At 40.4% G+C, this 21,972-nt stretch overlaps 1 protein-coding gene across 3 annotated transcripts in view; it reads right to left on the bottom strand.

The window, feature by feature from the left end:
• Positions 1-21,972, bottom strand: part of Kctd1 (potassium channel tetramerization domain containing 1) — a 189,434-nt gene that overhangs the window by 42,798 nt on the left and 124,664 nt on the right. For all 3 annotated transcript variants that reach the window (XM_070029408.1, XM_070029409.1, XM_070029407.1), the window contains exon 2: positions 4,104-4,282. In XM_070029408.1, coding sequence (XP_069885509.1) covers positions 4,104-4,282 — 179 coding nt within the window. The remainder of the gene's footprint in view (positions 1-4,103; positions 4,283-21,972) is intronic.

Below are 21,972 nucleotides of genomic sequence, written 5' to 3'. Positions count from 1 at the left end.
AACCTTGCAAGAAGACACATTTGAGCCCATTTTACAAAAGAGAAGACAGGTTTTCAGCAACTGGAACTACTAACTTGCCGAACTCCTAGGGGAATGGCAGAGCCTGCATGGATCCCTTTTTTTTTTTTTTTTTTTTGAGCTGGGGGTATATCACTTAGTGGTAGAATTTCTGCTTTGCATTTACAAGGTTCAGGGTTCAATCCCCAGCACCGCCCCCCCAAAAAACCTTATGCCTGTGATATTGTAGCTCCCTAGTAATAGGAAGCTCTGGAAAAGATTGTGAGAAGAAGAGAAACATATTTTTTTCTGATTATGTTGAAGAAAAAGAACTTTAGTTTGTGATACAAGTATCAGGATAAGTTTCATGAGATATTTCTGGTAAATTTTTGTGGGTTTTTATTGTCAAGGTGATGTACAGAGGGGTTATAGTTACATACATAAGGTAGTATTATTTGTTGTCCAACTTGTTACCCCCTCCCTTATTTTTCTCCCACTGTTGTTGTTTTTTATTTGGAGACACAGTCTTTATATGTATCCCAGGCCAACTTCAAACTTAAGATCTTCCTTTTTCTGACTCCAGAGTGATGAGATTCTAGGCAGATGTTCCTATGTTGAACAATTAGATGTTTTCATAAAAACATCTCTTTATGAATAGATTCCATCCAATAGAGCTTTTTAAAAGACACACAGTATTTTACACTTTCTAATACTCACATTAAAAAATAAAAAGAAACAAATGGAATTAAATTTGATGATATATTTTATTTAATTCAATATTGTCATTCCAACATGAAATCAGTATAGAACTTGAGGAATTTTCCATATTTGGGGGTACTAAATCTTTAAAGTGTAGCATGTATCTTAAACTTAGAGGGAATTTCAATTTTGTACCAACCACATTTCAAGTGGCCAATAGCTGCTATGGTTCCTGGCAACCACAGAGACCATATAGATATGCAGAAGAGTAAGATCCAAGGAGTTTGCTGCACTTCTCAGGCCTGGATAATAAGGGATTAAGAGGTAGACTCCTAGAAATAATCATGGACTAAGAAGAATCTCCAAGTGAGATGCTATTTGAGGTCTTTAACCTCAAATGTAGCACAAGGTTGGGACACAGTTCAGTGGTAGAGCACTTGCCCAGGTATACATAAGGCCCTGGGTCGGACTGCCAGCACCACAAAATAATGATAATGATGATGATGATGATGATGATGATGATGATGATGATGATAATAATAATAATAATAATAATAATAATAATAATAATGCACAGTGCCAAATTGTTTGAGAGAAACTGAATAAGCACTAACTACTCTTCTTTCATCACCCCCAAATTCATTTCACAAAAGGCCAAATCTGCAGAACATCAGATGACCTTGCAAGAAGAGAATCCCCACAATTGTAATGAACCACTAGGAGAAAACCAACAGCCTATGATGTAGACAAACAGCGTTACTACAGGTTAAGCACTCATAATCCCCAAATCCAAAATGCTCCAAAATCCAAAACCTTTGTGAGTGCCAACATGACATGCTGAAATGGGACATTCCACCATGAAACTTGGTTTCATCCACAAAGTTATGAAAAAGTATACTACAAAAGTACTTTCAGGCTATGGGTGCAAGGCGTGTGTGTGTGTGTGTGTGTGTGTGTGTGTGTGTGTGTGTGTGTGTGTGTGTGTGTGTGTGTGTGTGTGTGTGTGTACAGCATAAAGGAGTTTCACACTTAAGACTTGTGCCCCATCTCCAAAATAGCTCATTATGCAAAGGTCAAATACTCAAAATCTTAAAACAAAATATTCCAAAGCACTTCTGGTTCCAGGCATTTCAGATAAGAGATTTAGGGCATTTCTTGATTTTTCTCCTATCAGAAGCTGAAAAAGCTAATTGAATGAAAAGGCCACCAGAGTCCACCAGGGGATCTTCCTACAGCCAGTGCTGGCTTCTGAGCCCCATAAAACATTTGCTAATTCTGCTGGAATTATTTCTTCCGTTGAAGAGCCAGCAGTGTTTTTCTGTTGTTGGTGATATTAACAGGAGATTGAAGGGAATGTAGACAAGTATTTTTCTTCAAGAATGCTACGTATATAATAATATTCTTGAAAAACGTAGTCATTATTATCACCTGATCCTAGTGTCTGCTTAGGGAGGAAGACATTCCATGATACTAACTACTGACTGATAAGATCACTTCTTATAAATTGCCTAATTTTGTGACTAATTGAATGAATAAAGATCTAGGTTTTAAATCACTTTGATTGTAGAAATTAAATCTGGAGATCAAGAAGGCAACCATTTCAACTTTTTCTTCCCAACTTTTAAATTCTTTCACAAAATACCAGGTAGTTTAGGAAGATTAAAAAAACAAAAAACAAAGAACAAAAAAACACCAGCCTTCATGGCATTTTTTTCAGATGACTGGTTTTCATTCAGTTTTATCTACTTAGGCTGTAAATTACCAGGTATCCAAAAATTAGTTGCTGTGTAAAATGTTTTTAGTCTTTCCATCAGGGACTTGCTATGCAGTCCAGACTGGTCTCAAATTCATGATTTTCCCACCGCAGCTAAAACTCCCCTCCCCTGTCCTTCCTTTCTTCCTCCCCCACCCCTTTTTCTTTCTTTCTTTTTTGATAGTACTGGGGTCTGAACTCAGTGCCTAAAACTTGAGCCACAGCACACACTTGTGGTTTTCTGGTGGCTTATTGGAGATAAGAGTTTCACAGGGACTTTCCTGCCTGGGCTGGTTTTGAACCACGATCCTCAGATCTCAGCTTCCTGAGTAGCTAGGATTACAGGTGTGAGCTACCGGCGCCTGATGAGCCTAAAACTTTCCAGTAGATACTCTACCATTTGAGCCATTTCCTTAGCCTTTTTTGCTCTAGCTGTTTTTCAGATAAGGTTTGGTGTGTTTTGCTCCCCCTACGCCAGGAGGCAGGGCTTACCTTGGACCACAATCCTCTTACCTATACCTAAGTATCTTCTCTCACCTTTACCTTATGCCTTCCAAGTTCCTGGGATCACAGCTGTATGTTGCCCTACCTAACCCTTCAGCTAAGATATTCTTTATGTACCAGAGCTTGAACTCACTGTTGGAGCTCCACCATTTGTGCGATGCCTCTAGCCTTAAGACATTCTTAAAAGATGTAAATAATGGGCTGGGAAGGTGGCTCTGTGGTAGAGTGCTTGCCTTGCATGCATGAGGCCCTGGGTTCGATTCCTCAGCACCACATAAGCAAAAAGAAAAAAAAAAGCCAGAAGTGGCGCTGTGGCTTAAGTGGTAGAGCGCTAGCCTTGAGCTGAAGAGCTGAGGGACAGCGCCAAGGCCCAGAGTTCAGGCCCCATGACCGGACCCCCCCCCCCCAAAAATGTAAATAGTCCCTTTCAGAAGTCCAGGTAGAAGTAAAAGCAAATCACCTGTTTCTCCAAGTTATTTCTTGGTGTTCCTTTAGAGACAGATGGGTGTAGAGGGCTGGGGGTCTATATCTTCATAAATACATTACTTGCTTTCTTCATACCATTTATATATTTACTTATTTGTCTGAGCCATCTCATAAATTACATTCCCTTTTTTTAAAAAAAATAAGACTATCTTGGCTTCCTTGGCTTTGGCATATGATTCTATACATGATGTTAAGAAGATGCTGATACAAGTCTCATTATTTCTTTTTCTAGCTCGTAAGTTCAAGAGCCAAGTGATCTAAAAAGATCACCAGGATTTACAAGAATGTGTGTTTTAGGGACTAGACATGATGACACAAGCCTGCAACTCTAGTACTTGGGAAGTTGAGGCAGGAAGACCACAAATAGCAAGACCTTAGCTCAAAAACAAACTAAAACATTAGGCTTTGGAAGAGGATAGAAAGGAAGAAGGAGGGTGAGACCTTTTTGAACTCCACTGAGAATCATTTGAGGAGCGAAAGGCCCAACACTCTAGTCTTAGTGGCATTCGTATATGTCCTTGACTCAACTGTGGGCCAAATCCTGACTGGTAGAAGATGTACAGTCACATCCCAGAACAGCCTCTACAGCTCAACTCCTCCCCCACCTCTGCCCCCATGCTTCTGACCAAAGGAAAAACAGTGCGACTGCCATTTTTCAGATTACCTTGATTCGGGGTATTTGGTGAGGGTAGCCAGGCTGCTGGTATACATGTGGCCTCCCACATCAATGTGGACGGGCGCGTTGGACTTGGTGAGCTGTGCTGGCGTAGGGATGCCTTGGTTGTTCAGTGGAGATGCAGGGGATCTAGTGATCAGAGGTCTTGACATATTGGGTCGACTGTCCTACAGAGAGATAAGCAAGTTTAGACATCTTTTCTCTTTTCAGTGGAAAGGAAGCAAGTAGAACATTAAAAAAAAAAAAGTATGCCAGTGACTAAAATTGATATCCACCTAGTAAGAAAACCTAGGAAATCCCCAAGCTCTCTTGCTTTTATTATAATGATCATCGGCAAAACAATCTCCATAAAAAAAAGAAGGGACAACTTCATGTGTTCAGAATCTAGAGCTGAATTAGTTTTCATCTAAAATAACTCTGAGGGCCCATCAGTGCTTAATATACTAATGAACATTGAATGATGGAAAAATGGCACGTGGAGAAATTCTACTCATCCCAAGTGAAAAGATAATAAATGCTTAAAACAATAAGTATTGAAATAAAATATGTGTGACAGATAATTTTCTTTGGAAACTTCCTTGTTGCTATGTACGTGAAATGAAAACAGGCCTCCAGCACTTGTGTTCTACGACTATTTTCTTAAGTCTTTATTTTTTTGAATCAGGAAGAAGGGGGCATAATTGGCCTAGTCATTAGCTCACACACATTGCAACCCTGAAAAGAGGCATGGAAAGTTTGTTATCACTAGATTAAAACAAAACAAAACAAAAAAAACTACTGATGTTCTGCCTACTTGTTTCCTGTTTCTTCTCCCTATAAAACTATAAGTCTGGGGTGGCTCAGGAAAAGGACATACTCTCAGGGTAAGACATGGTAAGATACAACTATAATCCCAACTACTCAGGAGGTGGAATTAGAAGGATCAGTAACTGAGACTTGTCCAATTAAAAGCATGAGATGCTATCTGCAAAATAAAAACAAAAAGACTGAATGTGTGTCTCAAGTGGTAGAGTGCCTGCCTAGTACCATGAAAGAAAGAAAAAGGAAAAGCATGGAGGAAGAAAATATGGAAGACAGGAAGGAAGGAAAGGACGGGGGAGGAATGAAGTAACGAATGAAGAAAAGATGCTCCTCAGGTAATAAATGTATGCTAGTGAACCATGAGCAAGCTACTCTTCTAATCGCAGACTCCTGGAGGACATGAAGTCCCCAAATTGGCAGATGCTACTGTGGCCATGTGTTAGGAGAGAAGCAAAGGTGTGATGTGAGCAAGCAGACCTGGAAGAGGGCAGCACATGGTAGCAATGAGAATGTGTTTAGGAAACTAGTCTAGAGAAAATATAAAATTACATCTTTCCCACAGACACAGACATGGCATAGATGCCTAAGACAATATTCAAACATGCCTGATCATTTCCTAATTAGAGCCCAAGCCACACACAAGTCAAGTCTTGGCATTCACATAATGGGTCAAGTATTTAGAGACTACAATCAAGGATTAGGCTGAAATAGCATTTGTCTATGAATCCTGACAACATACACATACTCTCAGATTTATAATTTAGCCAGACACTATTTTCAACCACACAAACAATGCGCACCAGAGCCAGTGAGAGGCATACTAAGGGGATTTTCAAAAATCTCTTTGATGGAGATTACAAAGGGGGAAGTCACTTAGGCCCTGTGTTTAAAACGCAGCATGATAAAGTATAAATTTGCAAAACATCATAAGTTTTCCGATGTGGAACAGCTTGAGGAGTTACCTGGGGCTCAACTGTTGGACTACTTAGCATTAACCACATGTCCAAGCAAGACTGTGGTGCACATGTGCCTTGAAATTCAACATCCACCAGAAAGGAGTGAGGTGGAGCCTTGGCACACAGTGTTTGCCATCTGTGTGGGGATCTTTTGCATGCCAGGTTAAACAGCCCAGAAACCAGGAGAGAAACTGAGATCATCTTTTAGTTCTTATATTGGGTGGTCGATTTGTGGGTGTTAACTATAGACTTTTTTCTATATTCCTGTGTAAATTTAAAAAAAATGCAAAGTAGAGATTAAAAACACAAAAGGGTGTTTGCAGTACACAATGGAAAAGAGCAAAAGGTAGTAGGAGAAATTTAAAAACTCCCAGGTGGTTGGACATACATAGTAGAAAAGGTTCAGCCAGTCTAGTGGCTCACACCTGTAATCTTGGCTACTCAGGAGGCTGAGATCTGAGAAATGCAGAGCAAAGCCAGCCCAAACAGTGAAGTTTTTGAGATTCTAATCTCCAATAAAACACACACACACACACACACACACAAACACACACACACACACACACATGAGTGCACGCACACACATGCACCAAACTGGAGCTGTGGCTCAAGTAGTAGAGCACAAAAAGCTCTAGCTTTGAGCACAAAATCTCAGGGACAGCACCCAGGCCCTGATTTCAAGCCCAGGACCACCATAAAAACAAAAACAAAATAGAAAAGGCTCAGAAGTACTGAAAGAGAAACATTTTCAATTCTGCATAACAGAAAACATATTTTCCCTTAACAAAAAAAGTTCTCAAATAATGTCCACTTTCAAGAGATATATATTACCTGATTTTCTGTTCAAAAATGATGTCCTGGCTGTGCACATGCGCACGTGTGCGCACACTGGCGCTCACACACACACACACACACACACACACACACACTCCTATCTGCAATTCAGTCCATTATAGCACTGCAACGTCTGTAATAGTTTTTCAATTGGACACATTCTATATCCTGAGGGTGCTCAGGCAAAAATGAACAGATTTGCAGGGTTAATATTGTCATTAGACTGTGACCTCATTCACACAGATCTAATGCTGTGAGGTCTACATAGAAAGGGAGATTGAGGCATCGCTGATGGGCTGAAGGATTATAGATTTCTCAGAAGGCATAGTTTGCATTGTAAATCAGAAATGGGTGAGTACTGATAAATAAAAAAAACAAAACCAGCATTTCTTCATCTGGAATGGGGGGGGAGGGAGTAACCCCTCAGAGGCAAAGGGTGCATGCTGCCTGGACTTTGGGGTTTGGGATGTGACACCCCTACTTACCATTCAGCAGCCTAAGGATGAAGCTGATGCCCTGGGTGGCCAGTCAGAGAGTTTGAAAGAATCAGGATCCTCACTGACTTTGTGGTTATATTTTTGTTAGAGTAAAGTAATTGTTCACAGGAATTTTGTTGCGATATTTCCTTACATGCATAAATGTAATTTGATCAAATTCACCCCCTCAATGTTCTTCCTTATCCCCTTTTAACCATCCTGCCCTATACAGTTAAAAAACAAAAACAAAAACAAAAACCATTTAGCCAGGCGCCGGTGGCTCACGCCTATAATCATAGCTACTCAGGAGGCTGAGATCTGAGGATCGTGGTTCAAAGCCAGCCTATGCAGGAAAAGTCCATGAGACTCTATATCTCCAATAAACCACTCAGAAACCCAGAAGTGGCACCGTGGCTCAAGTGGCAGAGCACTAGCCTTGAGCTGAAGAGCTGAGGGACAGCGCTCAGGCCCAGAGTTCAAGCCCCACCATATATAAAACAACAACAAGAACAACAAACCCATTTAAACAGTTTTTAGTGTGTATCATTATACTCTCTGCATATACAGATATGAAGAACTTGGATCAGTCATCCCCCACCCTATCACCCTCTCCTTTCTTCCTTCCCCTCACTGGCTCCTTCTTCCTTGAACAGTCTTTTAACAAGTCATTCCTTTTTTAGGTGTAGATTCAGTGTTTGAGAAAAACCCCAATATGTGTCATTCTGAGATTGGTTAATCTCACTCCTCACTGGCATTGTGGAAGTGTGGAAACCAACCAGCTTTGAGCCTTTGATCTCCAGATTTCATGTTATTTGGGATAATCGTCTTTATTTTTAAAGCTAGTCTGAGTGGGGATGTCTGTCTTCTGACCTGGTAGGGTGAACTTCTTGGTACCCACTGCCTTCCTGTAAGGTGGTGTGGCCCTGGGACACCTGGCCTGTTATGCTATGAACAGCTGCTTGTTGATGGTGCAGCAGAATTTCCTACCATATTTCTCCGCCTTTAACTCTACTTTCCATCTGCCTTTCCCTTTAGTCACTCGCCCATAAGCCTCTCAGTCTGCATATGTCTTTCAGTATTACTTCTAAAGACAGGAAAACCACAAACTTTAACCTGAGGCGTACAAAGGACTTGGATGTGCCATTGCTCAACTGAAGAAGCACTGAAGACAGACAGCTGTCTCTATTGGACCATTTTCTGGAACTGTTTCTTCTTCTGGGGGGAAGGGACTCTTCCTTTCCTGACATTTAAGCGATGTACTCATTGCCCACTTTCTGTGTGTGGCCCATGATTCCTCCCTTCCACCACATTCTAAAGCACCTCCTGAGTGCCAAGCACTGTAATGGATGGTGGCTAGACAGGTCCCTGGCCTTACTAGGCCTGTACAATGATGGCAGAAGGAGGCCAGATCATTAAGGCAGCTTAGTGGAGAATCATTTCACCAAGCCTTGAGGGCAGAGAGGGAAGTTGGGAAGGACAAAAGGGACAGTCAAAGTTGAGGCCTGATATATAAGAAGTTAGCAAACATTGGGATACTGAAAGGAAGTACTCAAGCAGCATTAGCAAGGACCCCAAATGGAAGAAATTAAAGGTCCATTACAATGTGAAGTTTCAACAACTACTAATATAGGGGATGAATTCCTATGGGAGGGTGATGATGGTCTGAGAATTGATCATTTACGGTGGGGAAATAAGAACGATAACATTTTCTTGTCTGGAGAACAGGAGGAAGAGAAAGGGAACTAATAGTTTTCTACACAGTGCTGTCCAGTGGGCCTTATTGCAGTAATTGGGTATATTCTCATCAATGTGAGCACTATGGTGGCTACAGGCCATATGTGACTACTTGAGCATTTGAAGCGCAGCAAGTATGATGAAGGAACTTCATTAATTACAATGTATTTTAATTCATTTGAGTATTAATTGAAATAGCTGCCTGAGCCTGGTGCAGTCATTTCAAACAGCAGCATATGCTTGACTATTTTTTTTTTTTAATATTTGAAAGCCTGGATCATGACAAATTTGTACGTATCATCCTCATGATGGAGAAGTAAAGGTGCTTTGTTGTTTGATGCTGTGTGCTGGTTGGCTATGTTTTGAGATCAAGTCTCACTATGCAGCACAGCCTGCAAAGAACTCACAACCCTCTAAGAAAGGGGGTTTTAAAATTGAACCCCAAATGGCATAAGACCCTATGGAATGTTCATTTCCACCACCTTTTCCAATAGTCTTCTCTCTTTTACTGATATTGTAAAAATAAAAGAAAGTAAGAGCCATGTAATGAGAGGAAGGGATGAAGGCCTTTAGACTGGACAGGCAAGCATCAGACACGCTGAGCATACATATGTGATTTTGTTCACACGAAGTTGCAGACAGGCACAACCCATCTGCGGTGACAAGGATCAGAACATGGGCCCCTCTGGGGTTACTAACTGCAAAGGAGTAAGAGGAGCCTTTGGAGAGCCAGAAATTGTACTTGACTTCACCTGTTCCGGTACACTCAAGATATCTTTAAGTTCTACTTAAATCAACCATTAAAAAAAAAAAAAACCCAACTCGAACTCATCCCATCAAAATGTGTTCTTCAACAAATACTGGGAAATACTACCTTTAAAAAATCCAACATCAAAAAGCCCTCCCCAAACAACAACAAACAAACAAACTAGAACAAGCCAGGTGTCAGTAGCTTACACCTGTAACCCTAGCTACTTTAGAAGGCTGAAATCTAGAGGCTTGGGTCTCAAAGGCAGCTCAGGACAAAAAAAGTCCTCAAAACTTCATTTCCAGTTAATCAGGAAAACGCTGGGCTGGCAGTGTGGCTCAAGTGGTAGTGAATGAGTTGTGAGCAAGAAAGCAGAGCAAGAGTACAAAGCTATGAGTTTAAATACCAATACTGGCAACCCCCCCCCCCACTCATGTACATGCACACACACACACTCATGTACATGCATTCACCAAAAACTAGTACTGGGAATTTAGGCCAGTGGTAGAATGTTTGCGTAGCAAGCCCTGGGTTTGATTCCTCAGAGGGTACTGGGAGCACCAGAAACATGTTTATTATTTCCTTTCCCAGAATTGACTAAATCTGACTATAATATACAACATGAAGAGACCTCTAGAGTTATATTTCTACTTCTTTCTTTCCCCTATCTAGTCTGTACATAGTTCCAGATATGCACATCCGTTTATCTTTAAACTTTCCAGCTCCTAGAAGCCTCTACTAATCATCCATCTCACCTACACAGCTGAGCCGCAGTGATTTTTTTTTTTTTTTTTTTTGGTAGTAGACTCCTTCAAGGGATTTGACTCCAGGCATCTTCTAAAAGAAGCTAATGAAAAATTTGTCTCCTAAGTCTAACTGGGCTGTGCCCTGTTCAAGCAGGAGCCCTGGGGGGTTGGGTGCTGCCTTGAACAAATGTGCTGAAGTTTAAACTGAAAGTTTTAATGACTTTATCTGTTAAGAATGTAGAGTACTGCTTCATGTCACGCTTCACTTTCAAGCTGGATTATATCACCTCTCTCACCGGGAAAGAAATAGGCTTGTTAGTGATATCTCTAAAAAAGCATGTGGATAGTTAAATCCATTATAGATATTTTAATTCATAATGTTCAATAGAGCAGTGAAAAAATTTAATACAGATCAGAATATTTCGATCTGGGTTTAAAATGCATGTGTGTATAAATATCAACGTTCTTCCCTCTCCCCCTCCGTCCCTCCCTCTCTCCGTCCCTCCCTCCTCTCTCTGTCTCTGTCTCTGTCTCTGTCTCTGTCTCTGTCTCTGTCTCTCTCTCTCTCTCTCTCTCTCTCTCTCTCTCTCTCTCTCACACACACACACACACACACACATACACACACAGAGCAACTATATTACATGGCATGACTGGGGAAGAGAGCATAAGGTAGCATTTTGACTTGTTGTATTTCTGAAAGTCTGATAATTTATGGCATGCAAACTGCAGTCGAAGTATCTGCGGCAAGGCCTTGATTCCCGCATGGAAATTGAGGTTGCCTTGGGAATTCTATTGGAGGAATAGCACAACCCTATTGGACTCTCTGTCATGGTTCTTGTAGAAAAGCATCACTTTCTGAACTGTAGTTACTTAATTATACAGTAGGATTCTCAACCACTGTGTGGATGTGTTTGGGGAAAAGCCTAGTTTGTTCGTTTATTATTTTTAATTTAATTTTTTTGTCAAGGTGATGTACAGAGGGGTTACAGTTACATACATAAGTGAGTATATTGCTTGTTGAATTTGTTACCCCCTCCCTCATTTTTCTCCCACTTTCCCTCCCCCCGTCCTCCTCCAATGTAATGTCTTGTGAGTATCACTGTTGCCTTGGTTCACCCTTTGTCCTATGTCTCAGCTGCCTAATTTTTATTCACTTAAACTAAATAACAGAATGGGGGGGAGGGAGAGAGAGAGACTCTTCTTTGATAATTCATATACATTATAAAAAATAATCAGGGCTTTAACATTGGTATGTTCTGCATGTGAATTTTGCGCAGCGCAGTTTCTGTCCACTGCTACCATTTGGAAGACAGAAAAGAATTAGACCAAAATGCCTAAGCATCCTAATTTGATGTCAAGACATCATTCAAGTTATTGGTAAGATTCTCCCTTCAAACACATAGAGCCTACTTACTCTGAATTCACACATTACAAAAAGTATAATTTTTCAACTCATAAAACAGTAGCTAATTGCCAAAATCAACTAAAGGTCAAACCCCAGACTAACTTAGATTGAAAGTTATAAAATACGTTAAAAATAGATTCATCAAAAATAGTAGTGAAAAAGATTTTTGGGGAGGTTGGTCGTGGGGCTTGAACTCTGGGCTTGGGCGCTGTCTCTGTGCTCTTCAGCTCAAGGCGAGCACTCTACTGCTTGAGCCACAGCGTCACTTCCTGAAAAAGCTTTTTTTAATATAAAAACAATCTTTAAAACTTCATAGAGCTAGAAAAAGTTACATATACAGAACATACTTGGGTCAGAGAGATATTGAAAGCCTGGGTTATACTTTCATGTAATCCTGGTGTTGCCAAACCCATGTCTCCCCCCGCTTCCCCAGGTCTAGGAGCTAAGCATTCCCACCCTTCCCGTCTCAAAGTAAAGACAGTAGCAGACAAGACAGTGTTTGTGAAAACATACAGCTCAGTGCTTGGCACAGGAAAGGACAAATGAAAAAAGATCAAGTTGGCCTTCTGTATTTGTAAGCTTTACATCTGCAGATTCAACCAAGGATGGGACATATATTATTACACAAATAAAACCTGCACTATACTGAGCATGTCCAGACTTTTTTCTCAGCATGATTCCCTTGAACAACAATCATTCACACACGTTTTACATTACATTAAGTATTACTTGTCTTATTTGAGGATTCAAATTCTCGGGATATGCATATGTACCATGGAGATAGCAGACTGTTTTATATGAGGAACTTGAGCATCTGCAGATACAGAAGGTCAACTCTATTTCTACCCTTCTGTACACAAAACCAATCAACCATATGTACAGAAAAACCTTCCACAGGCTTAGTGAGCACAGGGAACGTTTTAATGTTGGCAAGAAGGTATGAAAAGACAATATCGGTGGTTCATGCCTGGAATCCTAGCTATTAGGTGGCTGAGATCTGAGGATCAAGGTTTGAAGCTAGTGCAAGCAATCAAATCTGAGAGGCTCTTATCCCCAAACAAACCGTCAGAAAGGACATTGGCACAAGTGGTAGAACACTAGCCTTGATAAAAGCTAAGGGACAGTGCCTAGGCCCTTAGCTCAAACCCTACTATTAGCACAAAAGGAAAAAAGAAAGGAAGGAAAGAAGGAAGGGGGGATGGAGGGAAGGGGGGAGAGGGGGAGGAAGGAGGGAGAGAAGCAGAGAGGCAGTGGTGTCTGGCATTGATATAAAGTACAGCACTATGTGTAGGACAGAAAGCAAGCAAGGTCAGACCAAGAGACCAACTATGTGCTTTAGACAGAAGGCATGAAAGAAAGAAAAGGCCGAAATTGTTGCAGAAGATTCATGAAATGAAATGGCACCGGAGCTGCTTTGATTTTTCCTTTCAGGTAAAAATGGTAACTTCACAGAGCAGCATAAAAACAAAAAAACAAAAAACAAAAAACAAAAAACCAAAAAAAAAAAACAAACCACAGTGTTTTCACAGTCAGATTGAAGGAGGATACCAGTAGGGAAGGAGCCCAAAGGGGTAACTCTCCTGAACATGTAAAATACTATTTATTGAAATGAATTCCAGGAAACAGAACCACAGGTTATTTATAACGTTTCTGTCAGAGGTGTTGTTGTTTGTGTTGTTTTGTCAGAGGTGTTGTTTGTGTGGGGGCTTTGTTCACTTGGTTTTATTTCCCCCTGCTTTTTAGGGGAAGTAAGGGAGGGGGGAGGAAGGGTGAACAAACGAGAACACCTATTTTCCAGTATTTCCTTGCTCTTTCAAAAAGGAAAAATAAACTTAAGGGGAAAAAATTTTTTTGATGGAATTTTTCTCTGCCTGTAATAGCTAAAGTGATTTCTTAATTAGACTAGATATTTTAATGCACTTAAATCATTAGAGTATTAATATACTACAGTTCAACTATGAGGATAAAACTCTACAAAAATGAAAAGGTAGTATTAAAGTGACAGAGAAGGACCAGGAATAATAATTTTATAGGGAAAAGCTAATGTTTTTTTTTGTTGTTGTTGTTTTGAAAAACACAGACATGTAAAGAGAAAAAAATTCTAGAACCAATGCTCCAAAATATTAGTAAGGGTTGGCACGCTTTCTTTTTAAATTCCTTTACACTGTAGGAATTTTTACTTTTGAAATACAAAAATGTCCTGCTTCAAAAAAGCAAAAGGAAAACAGTAGCACAAAATGGCCCGATTACATCAATTACTGATACTATTAACACACTGCTATCTTTTATCTTCGTAATAGGAAGATTTTTGTGGATACATTTTTAAAGCAACCAGATGAAGAAACAAAGAAATGGAACTAAACTTTGTCATAATACTTCCTTCCTTTTATTTTCTTGCCAGAAAGGAAATGAGCAGAATCAAAAATTAAATGAGCCCCAGGTCATGGTAAGCTCATATTCAGCCGACACAGAAGACTATTTAGTTTACAGTCCTGAAAGTGAGGGCTTGAAACCATGGTGCCCACGCTCTTGGGGCCTCTCTGGTCCCATGCCCTTCCTCCCTCTAGAGGCCTGAACTCCCAGCTCTGAGATGCAGGGAGGCCGGAGTGACAGAGTCACATGTGCCCACATTCCTCGACCTCAGAGGTCAGGGCTCTGCACACTGTCTTTTGGAAGGGAAGATGTAAATGGTAGCAAGGGCTGGCAATAAAACATGTCTTAACACTCACAGCAGGCGTTCTAGGCTGAAATCAGAAACCTCTGTGCAATGTTGAGTATTATCACCATTTATCAGAGAAGGAAGTGGACTCTGAGGTCGAGTGGCTTAGCCTGTAATTGCCTAGTAATGAATTCACTGGGACATTTTACATGCTGGCTGTTGTGTACTAAGATAAGGTTGCTGCTCTCCTATTTCAGACACGCTCTGGTTTCCCCAGAAGGGGTGGATTTGCTGTGTTCTATCCACATTCTCTTACCCAGGCTGTCTAGAGATGACTCTCTCAGGCTGGAAGTCTACAAGGGTGGTCAGAGGGCACAGAGGAGAAAGGAGCCAGCTGTCCCAGGAAGTGAATACCTCCCCTTAGGAACTCTTTGTTTCCCATCACAGATACGTGACATTTTACTTATTCTCCCAACAACTAGATCTATTGCTAACTAACCACATGGTACATATGCATCTAAATAGACAGGAGGCTTGACTTACTGATTCCTTGAATGAGGTCATACAAGTTCCTTTCTTAGGAGGAGATCAAAGGCTAAATATGGGATAGGCATAGTAGAGCATGCTTGTAGTTCCAGCTACTTGGAAGACAGATAGGAGGATCACAGGAAGATCAAGGACAGCCCAGGAATGGAAAAAGAAACAAAGGAAGCAGCAGCTAAGTGTGTTCTTTCCAATTATAGTGAAGTATCAAGGAGCCATCTTCTAAGATTCTAAGATGCCAATTCATCTGACTTTTCTGCATCAAAAACATAAGCTTTTAAGATAGATAAATTTATAAGTGCATGGCTTCTCTCGGTGCAATAAAGGTCTTCATTAAAGTGCTTTTGCCCATTCATTTAGGAATGAGAAGAGAGTCGAATGACTACTCTGCTTTGGTGTCAAGTTGAAGCAACATGAATGCAAACTCCTCCTGGGGGTGACTTTATAAGAAGTCAAGATGCCTATGGAATATAAGTTCTTAAATCAGGCTATTAACATCATTCTCGGAGAACTACTTCTGAGTGCTCTTGTGTGAGTACCTTTGAAGGCAAACAGTACTCTGGTACAAAGGAGAATGTGAATCTCTGTACCTAGTTTTATGAATCCAGGGCATATTATTTTAAAAATAAGGCATGGCTATATTTAGCATTTCCATACCACAAGAATCATACTTCTAAATTTTGTCCCAATTACCTTTTAAAGGGAGAGCCTAGTTGGATGTTTTCTAATGGTTATGTCATTGATCAAAGTTCTGATATCCATAAATATCTTCCTGAGACTGTGGCAAATAAGAATTGAAACCTTAGTCTGTCATCAATGCACCAGAAGTCTCAGCAAATGATTTTTCTCTCTTATGTCAGACTCCCCATTTATAATATACGCAACTTGGACCAAATGGCCTACAATTTTTCTAGTTTTGCTTTTTTTTTTTTTTTTTACCATCCTATGATTTAATATACATACACATCTCTATATCTGTCTATCTGGCTGTCTATCTATCATGAGACTCAACCATCTGAAGGTAGAATTTTAGAATGTTAGAAAGTGGATTCTAAATTCCTTCAAAGAATGAAAAACTGATTTTGAAATGAAAGGCATTCCAATAACATTAGTGCCAAAAGCAGCCAACCCAGAAGGATTTTCTAACCATCTCACTAGTTTCTTCACTAATTGGGAAGATTTAGGGATTTTTTTTCTTTTTTCAGATTTATTTTAAAATTTCTTTATTTTTTTTTAATTTATGAGGTATTGAGGAACTGAACTCCAGGCCTCATGCATGCTAGGCAAGGAAGCACTCTACCACTAAGCCACATCCCCAGCCCTGAAGATTTAGTTTTAATCACCACCTCTCATTTGCCTAAAGTTGGTAAAACATGGTACTTAGTTTGTAAAATGATTACTCTGAAGTGATTCTTTACCTAGTGTCCTTTTATTGAAGAATTATTTGTCTATTTCATGCAAAATATCAGTGAACACACCCATATCCCAGCCTCCTGGAGGTTGACTCTGGAGGATCAGGAGTTTGTAGCCAGCCTGAGCTACATAGCAACACTTTGTCTCAAATAAATAATCAGGGAAATTTTAAAGTACTTTGAGATCTTCCAATCAAATAAAAACACAGTAAACCAGAACAATAACCTCCTATAGTGATATAAAACAATGCTTTAAAAAAAATAAAGGAAGAGGTTGGTGCTGGTGCTCACTTACACCTGTACTCTTAGCTACTCAAGCAGCTGAGATCTGAGGACTGTGGTTCAAAGTCAGCCTGGGCAGGAAAGTCCATAACCTCTTATCTCCAATTAACCACAACAAGCTGGAGGTGGAGCTGTGGCTCAAGTGGTAAAGTGCTAGCCTTAGCAAAAAGAAGCTCAGAGACACCACCCAGAGATACCACACAAATACATAAGTAAAAACAAACAAAACAAATAAGCAAATTAGTTAAAATAAAAATAAAGCAAATATCTCTAATTAGTGTTATCCTTTTCAAAAGACACACTGGTGATAAGAAGAAGGGAAGAAGGCATCTGAGAGGGACATACTCTTGATGCAGAGGGCATGTGTCCCTGTTGGCTGGCATGTTGGAAGCCCAGTGCTGGGCCTACAATGCTTGTCCTAGTGACACATGACTATTACTGGGATGTAAACTCAGAAGACATAATATATTTCTCTCTTGGAAATATAAGTCACCCTTGTTGTTTTCCAGATGAGAACTGGTATTGGATGAATCCATGTGGTGGTGAACGAATGGACCCTTCTGGCTCTTCTCCTCAATCAGGTCTGCCAGTAGTCAAGTGTGGCCAGGGAACTGGAGACCCCCCCAGTGCCCACAGAAGCACTGCTCATCCTGATATTGCCACAGAACATTGGTTTCTTAGGGTATTTGGAATAGTACAATGGTTTGTGGGGTTTCTAGCTGAAGAGCATTGGGTGAGAAGACAGCGTGGTCAGCAGGTCAGGAAGAAGGCACTGGAACAGGCATTGGGATGCGGGAAACATTTTATTGCACTGAGCTATTCTTTACAAGTTTAACACTGTACAGGAGACATCTGTGCTCTTGGAAATCTATCTTAAAATAAATACCAACAGGATTGAAAATAAAACAAAACAATTTTTTAAAGACCAACCTGATTAGGAAGAAAAGTTTCCTATAAAAATGAAATGCATTAGGTTAAAAAAAAAATCACACCTTAATATCATGTGTCTTAAGCAACTGGAGAAGTTATCCCAGTTCAAAGACTCTATAAACAACCATAACCCTTAAGTCTTTTTAAAGGTCTAGAGAGGGAGACTGCCAGGTTAAGAATGAACATAGAGGGCTGGGAAGGTGGCTCAGTGGTAGAGTGCTCACCTTGCATGCATGAGGCCCTGGGTTTGATTCCTCAACACCACATATGCAGAAAAAGCCACAAGTAGCGCTGTGGCTCAGGGGGTAGAGCACTAGCCTTGAGCTGAAGAGCTGAGGGACAGCACCCAGGCCCAGAGTTTAGGCCCCACAACTGGTAAAAAAAAAAAAAAAAAAGAATGAACATAGAGGGTGTAATATTAAGATTGGATGCCCAACGTCAATAGTTTTGTTTTTGTTTTAGAATTGGAAGCAAAGCACTTTAGAGTCTAAGTTTGCATCTTCCTGTGTCAGATGTGCTGACCCCAAACAGTGTGGGGGCCTGTCTCACACAATAGGATTTAGACCTGGCTTAAAACAAAAACACATCTTCCACCTGCGCATGCGCTGGAGCATTTCTGCTTGAGGAAAGAGAAAGTGCACTTTCATGGGTGCACCTGCCAGCTGCCACCACATTGTATTTCATGGTTACTTAAGCCCAAGACATAGCCCAGAATGTCAGGATGGGGATGGGGACAGGAAAGCAGGGTGGGCAAATGTTTGACGAGAAAAGACATCTGTGTTAAAGAAGGGGCTGCACGATCCAAGCAAAGAAGTGGAGAAACAAGAAGAGACAAATGGGCATTGTAAAGCAGGAGAGAAGCAGAAAAGGAAACTGAGGAAAACGTAAAACAAGATGTTACAGTCTGGGGAGGGAAGAGCAGATAGTTTTATCCCCCGTTTCTCCTAATACGTGGTATCCAATGCCCACTGGCTTGGCCTGTATGTAGGTCCTCAGCTGGTCCACACAGGTCTCACATGGCCTCTCTGTACGTGGGCTGATGCACAGCTGTTAGAAGGCCAAAGGGGTTAAGAAGGGCCTTGAAATCTTCTCCTTGAATGACCCCTCTCTGTGTGGCTTCCCTTTCATCATCAGAGGTGGAACCTGCATTTCTACAGAACCAAGTGTATAGAATATGTGGCCCTAATACAAAGCTCTCTGGTATACCAGTGCAAGAGTGCCTATATGAATGATTAGAACACAGGTATCCACTGAAAGCCAGCCAATAGATCAGAGTGAAACTCAGGAATAGTCTCTGCTCCATTATGTTCCTACCAACCATCCATTTTGCTTCATGAAATACTTTTCATTTTTGAATATAGAGACAATAAATAAATTGTTCTGATGATGATTAGAAAAATCTGCAGGGGTCTATGACTGACTCCTGCTCTGATCTTTTTTTTTTTTCCCAATAAATGACCATGGTGATTTGTCCCTTGGAGCATTAGTCCTCAAATACTTTTTTATTTGTTACCTACCCAGGCCACCCCTCAAACAAAAACACCCCCCTTCCCCTAGCACCTTCATGGTGTTAAACCAGAATACATGTAAATTAATGAAATTTGTGCAATTAAAGTAAACCTACAATACTTCCCAAGACAAATATTGATGCTGTCACTACTATTACATGGTAAACAAAAAATTCAGGACCACAAGAAGCCAGGTCGCCTGTGCCCAGCTGAGGTGCCCCCAGGGTGACCCAGCCACATTCTGATAAGCAGGATTTTAGGAATGTGGATATTGCTCTGGGTTAAAGAATGACAAGAAGGTGACAGACAGACAGAGATGGAGAGAGAGGGAGGACTGGTGGGGGGAAGAGAGGAGAGAGAGGGAGAGACAGAGGGAGAGGGGAGGGTACCAAGCCTCACTTGAGCCCCTCATCCAGGGTAAATCTTCACAAATACAGTGTGGTACTCAAAGCATATTTGGACATCAGTCAGGCTATAGGCTCTATATCCCCTTCCCAATCTCTAACAGAGCTTAGCATGTAGGCTTGTGAACTGATTGCTACTCTTAAAATTTGATGTTTCCTGACACATGAGCGCAGGGCCTGCAGGAGCACGGCTGGGCTCCTGGACTAGTTCCAGCATGGGTCAGCTGTGTGATCTCCTTGGTTTATGCCTCAGTTTCCCCATCCTCAAGATTGTAATGATGATGTCTTTTATGATTACTGTGAAAAATGCCAGTAACTTGTGTGCAAAACTCATAAGTTTTGAAAGACTCTTATTTAGTGCCCAAAACACAAGTCAAACAAACAAAAAACCATCCAGCAGCCAATGGCTCATACCTGTCATCCTAGCTGCTCGGGAGGCTGAGATCTGAAAATTGTGGTTTGAAGCCAATCTGGAAAGACAAATCCCTAACACTTCTATTTCTAACTAGTCAGCAAAAAGCTGTAACTGAAGAAGTAGCTTAAGAGGTGAAGCACCACCTGTAAGCAAAAAAATCTAAGCAAGAGTGCTAACCCGACACAGCAAAGGCAGTACTCAGGGGCAAGTTTATAGCTCTGAGCCCCTACATCAACAAATTGGAGAGATCTGAAACCAACAATTTAATGACACATCTAAACCTCCTTGAAAAAGAGCAGCAAGATAAACCCCAATCCAGTAGACGGAAAGAAATAATTAAAATTAAATCAGAATTAAATGAATTAGAATCCAAAAAAAACATAGAAAGAATCAACAAAAGGAAGAGTTGGTTCTTCGAAAAAATAAACAAAATTGACAGACCCTTAGCAAATCTTATCAGAAAAAGAAGTGAACACACCCAAATAAATAAACTCAGAGATGAGAATGGAAACATCACCACAGAAACAACCAAGATTCAGAACATTATGAGGGAATACTTCTCACAACTTTATGCTAATAAGTTTGAGAACTTGACAGAAATGGACCTTTTCCTAGCAAATATTGACATGCCGAAACTAAACCAAGATGAGTTAAACCATCTTAACAGGCCCATATCAAGCATTGAAATAGAAACAGCAATAAGAGCCCTCCCATCTAAGAAAAGCCCAGGACCAGATGGCTTTACAGCGGAATTCTACAAGGCCTTCAAAGCAGAGCTCACACCAATATTCCTCCAGCTCTTCAATGAAATTGAAAGAGAAAGTTGACTACTGAACTCATTCTATGAAGCCATCATAACCCTCATCCCAAAACCAGGCAGGGACTCATCAAAGAAACAGAACTATAGACCCATTTCTTTGATGAACATTGATGCAAAACTTCATAATAAAATTCTGGCCAATCGACTTCAACAATTCATCCAAAAAAATCATACACCACGATCAAACAGGATTCATTTCAGGGATGCAAAGCTGGTTCAATATACGCAAATCAATTATTATAATTCATCACATCAACAGGAGCAAGGATAAGAACCACATGGTTATCTCAATAGATGCAGAAAAAGCATTTTACAAGATCCAACACCCCTCTATGATGAAGGTTCTGGAAACATTAGGAAACCATGGAACATTCCTCAAAACAATAAAGACTGTATATGACAAACCTACAGCCAGCATTATACTTAATGGTGAAAAACTAAAGCCATTTCCTCTTAACTTAGGAACAAGACAAGGATGTCCACTCTCTCCACTTCTCTTCACTCTAGTATTAGAATGCCTAGCTACAGCAATAAGACAAGATGCAAACATAAAGGGGATCTAAATAGGGAAAGAAGAAGTAAAACTCTCCCTCTTTGCAGATCACATGATCTTGTATTTAAAGAATCCCATAGACTCCACTCCCAAATTACTCAAGCTGATTCAAAACTTGGGCAAAGTAGCAGGGTATAAAATTAACCCTCAAAAATCAATGGCTTTTCTGTATGCCAACAATGAGAAAAGTGTGGCTGAAATTAGGAAAGCAACTCCATTTGTAATAGCCCCACAAAAAATTAAATACCTAGGAATTAACTTAACCAAAGAGGTGAAGGATCTCTTTGATGAAAACTTTAAAAATCTGAAAAAGGAAATAAAAACAGAACTTAGAAAATGGCAAAAACTCCCATGCTCCTGGCTTGGAAAGATCAACATCGTGAAAATGGCAATACTTCCCAAGGCTATCTACAAATTCAATGCGATAACTATCAATATTCCAACCTCATTCTACAAGGACATAGAAGAGGCAATCCAAAAATTCATATGGAACAATAAAAGACCCCGAATAGCAAAAGCGATCCTCAACAGAAAGAACAGTGCTGGAGGAATATCAATACCAAATTTCAAACTCTACTACAAAGCCATAGTAATCAAAATAGCTTGGTACTGGCACAAGAACAGACCT

This window comes from Dipodomys merriami, unplaced genomic scaffold (genome assembly GCF_024711535.1).
Source record: "Dipodomys merriami isolate MVZ:Mamm:240054 unplaced genomic scaffold, mDipMer1.0.p SCAF_2, whole genome shotgun sequence".
In the NCBI taxonomy this organism is placed as follows: Eukaryota; Metazoa; Chordata; class Mammalia; order Rodentia; family Heteromyidae; genus Dipodomys; species Dipodomys merriami.
This window is presented reverse-complemented; position numbering and strand designations above follow the sequence as displayed.